We start from the raw sequence: 3,010 nt of genomic DNA, 5'->3' as shown, positions 1-3,010 counted from the left end.
CCCTGTTCGATCAGCAGCCTCAAAATTGCGGTTCATGAGATTGTTGCTATTGATACTGTATAGAGACAACATGTATTCCTCAATCCCAACGGTGTCAATGATCAGCCTCCCATTATTTATTGACTCATCTTAGACGACCATAAATATGGTGTCGAATAACAATATCCTCCTTGCTATTCTGTCTATGGCTTGTATAGTCTACTCTTTGACTTGTTACAAACTTCAGTACTTTGAGTTCGATAGGTTTCAATGTTTTATATAAGACTAAATTGAGGAAAAGAAATGATTTTCTTACTCTAACTTTGTATTGTTCTAGTTTACTTGAATATCTCATTACCTTAACCAACCTTATAAGGAATGAAGAATGAGAAATCTAAATTGCCAAAACGGTCCATTTAACCTCATTTTTATATATGTTAAAAATCTTCCAGTGATTAATTGAAGTCTTTTCTAACTTTTTCTCCTTTCCTCGTCTCTAGATCTGCCAAGTCTTGGGATTGACTGGTATCGATCTCTTCTCCCCGTCAAATGTTGTTGAGAAACGATACTGCTGAAGAGTTTGTTTGTGTATTCGTTACCTCTCAAAGAAAGCCAGATCTAAAGAATTAAATGTAAGAACCTTTACAGAAAGTTCAGTGTGAAGTGGTAATTATGTATTCGATGATTAATTATGTATTCGATATGATTTCTGTTACCACTTTTACATGAAAACACTCTAAGTTAAGGGAAATCTATTCTTTTGGTAGGTTCCAAATTTTGATGTTGTTACCTATACGGTAGTGATGCCCAAAGATATGGTTAAAGGCATTTGTAATAGCTCGGAGCAATCACAATGTAGATCTTCAAGAAATTCTCACCGGGTCAGTAGTACATACATTCTTTCAATACCAAAATATGGACAGGTTAGCTCTAAGTTGCACTCACTGGTTCAAGGAAAAAAGGAAGTAGGATACTTGCATAGATACATTGTGAAAAATTTATATCCAATATGCATTACTCGCTTTTAATTGTTCCTCCATATTTTTTTTATACTTTTATTTTGCTTTCTAACTGTGCAATTTGCACTTCTATTGCAGAGAGATCTTGGGCTTTTGACAATGGAAGACATTATGATTCTTCCTCTCAAGAATCGATAGCCTGAGATAGCAATTATCGTATTTGGATATTACATCCCAGCTTCAACTATTTCTTTGGTGGTGGTGCATCCCAGTGTATTGAGGCCAGAGAGTTCACCTTGAGGAAGTACCGGACACCGGACCGACCACTGCACTTTGAAATAGCTTATTTGGTTATTCTAGTCAAAACCAATCAGGTTTACCTTAAAACTTTCCAGGACAATATAAATAAGGTGTGTTTGAGTTAGAACTGCTTTCGTGCTCATAGGAGGATACGGGAGTCCGATAGAAAGAGAATAGTTGAGTGCCCACTAATAACTGCAGAAGCAACAAAAAGAAAATTAGAGAATATGTCAACTCAATCTACTACATATATATATGAAAAGTAAAACTACAACCATTTTACAAAAAAAGAATGTTCTAATTAGTTACTTCAAGGCAAATATAAGACAATGCCACAGGGAAAGAATTAGAAGAAAAATCTTATAACCTCACAATTTGAAATTCTAACTAACGACATTTGAAAGGGAAAATTGTTTTCATTAGGAGCCACAATCTATACAAGCTAGGAAGCTGACCTGATCAAAAGTGGCATAAGACCCATAATGAACCTCTTTGTGTGACAATGCTTTCAACGCAGTGAAAAAGGATTGGACCTGCCATGACAAATCAAACCTACTAAATTAGTATTTGGCTTTACCATAAAGTCCTACATGGGTCTTCAAAACAAAATAAATAATTGTACCTTTTGAACAACTGACGTAAGTTTGAAAGTGAGGTACAACCCTGTGGTTAGTGATGAAAAAAGGCTTATGTATTCTTTGTTTAAGAAGAACCGATACCAGACAGGAGTTGGAAAAAATGCACGATACAGAAGCACCTTATATTCAACTAATGTTAGCATTTGACCCTGCAAAATTCGAAAGGAAGAACCGTGAGATCCATGAAACTTTACATGTCATTTTAATTTCACCAAGCATTACAAAAATATTTCTAGTGGGTAAATCGAGAAACACTCGACAATCATGCTGGTGAATACCAAAACTTATCTTGCAATGACTTGTCTCCCTTTCATTTGTTTAAATTTTAACTTGGTCTACGTACAGCTGTAAATGGCGTAGTTTACCTTAGGCTGGCGATAGCCTTCAAGTATGCGTCTGTATTGTTGGCGAGCATCAAGAGACTCAACCATATTGACTTTTAAAAAAGAAAATTTCATAAATTAGTATACAAAAGAAACAACACTTACACTGCATCTGAAAAATGAACAATGATATATACAACTCATATTAGCATATTCTTCCTAATAAACAACAGTTGTGCCTATCCAAAAGAATCTTGGATAGGGAGGGGGAATTTACTTCCTCTTTCAATTCTTTTTCTTGATCTATAGAGTAACTTCAAAAAAAAAATAAACTTACCTGTATCTAATATGTAAAGATCATTGTAATAAACTTCATTTGAATTATCCGGAGATTTTTTCGAGCCACCAAATATAAATAGGTGTTTCCCAATAAGTGCGCTATATGTGCTTCCGTGCATCCGGTCCCTCACCACCCAAACTTGGAGATATCCATGTATTTGAAGCTAAAATCATGCCATGAACTGTTAGCATCTATTGCTTGCAATCGGAGTTGATTAGCAAAACATAACATAATTTGGAAAGCAAATATCGGATAAAAGAAAAAAGAGAATCAACATAGAGTACTCCTATCTTGTAATTGGCAAAGGAAGTTCAAAGCAAAATCAATCATCTTCTTGATTAATAGCTCAATCAGTTCAAAGTTTTATAGATATATACATTTTGTTCTAATTCTTAGGTGGCAGGCCCTCTCACTGCAAGATATTAAGTTGTTCTTTTTTTTCTACTTATAACAAGTAAAAGTGAAAGATTT

General features: G+C 34.7%; 1 protein-coding gene across 1 annotated transcript; it reads right to left on the bottom strand.

Moving 5' to 3' along the window:
* Positions 1-1,635: 1,635 nt before the first annotated feature.
* LOC147521536 (uncharacterized) lies at positions 1,636-2,627 on the bottom strand. The gene is made up of 4 exons (XM_086559002.1): positions 2,537-2,627; positions 2,242-2,312; positions 1,861-2,025; positions 1,636-1,771 (listed from the first exon to the last, which is right to left on the bottom strand). Exons 2-4 carry the CDS (start codon positions 2,305-2,307, stop codon positions 1,658-1,660), a joined length of 345 nt encoding a protein of 114 aa, XP_086415128.1. The 5' UTR covers positions 2,308-2,312; positions 2,537-2,627; the 3' UTR covers positions 1,636-1,657.
* Positions 2,628-3,010: the final 383 nt, after the last annotated feature.

Source organism: Coptis chinensis, chromosome 1, assembly GCF_015680905.1.
Source record: "Coptis chinensis isolate HL-2020 chromosome 1, ASM1568090v1, whole genome shotgun sequence".
In the NCBI taxonomy this organism is placed as follows: domain Eukaryota; kingdom Viridiplantae; phylum Streptophyta; class Magnoliopsida; order Ranunculales; family Ranunculaceae; genus Coptis; species Coptis chinensis.
This window is presented reverse-complemented; position numbering and strand designations above follow the sequence as displayed.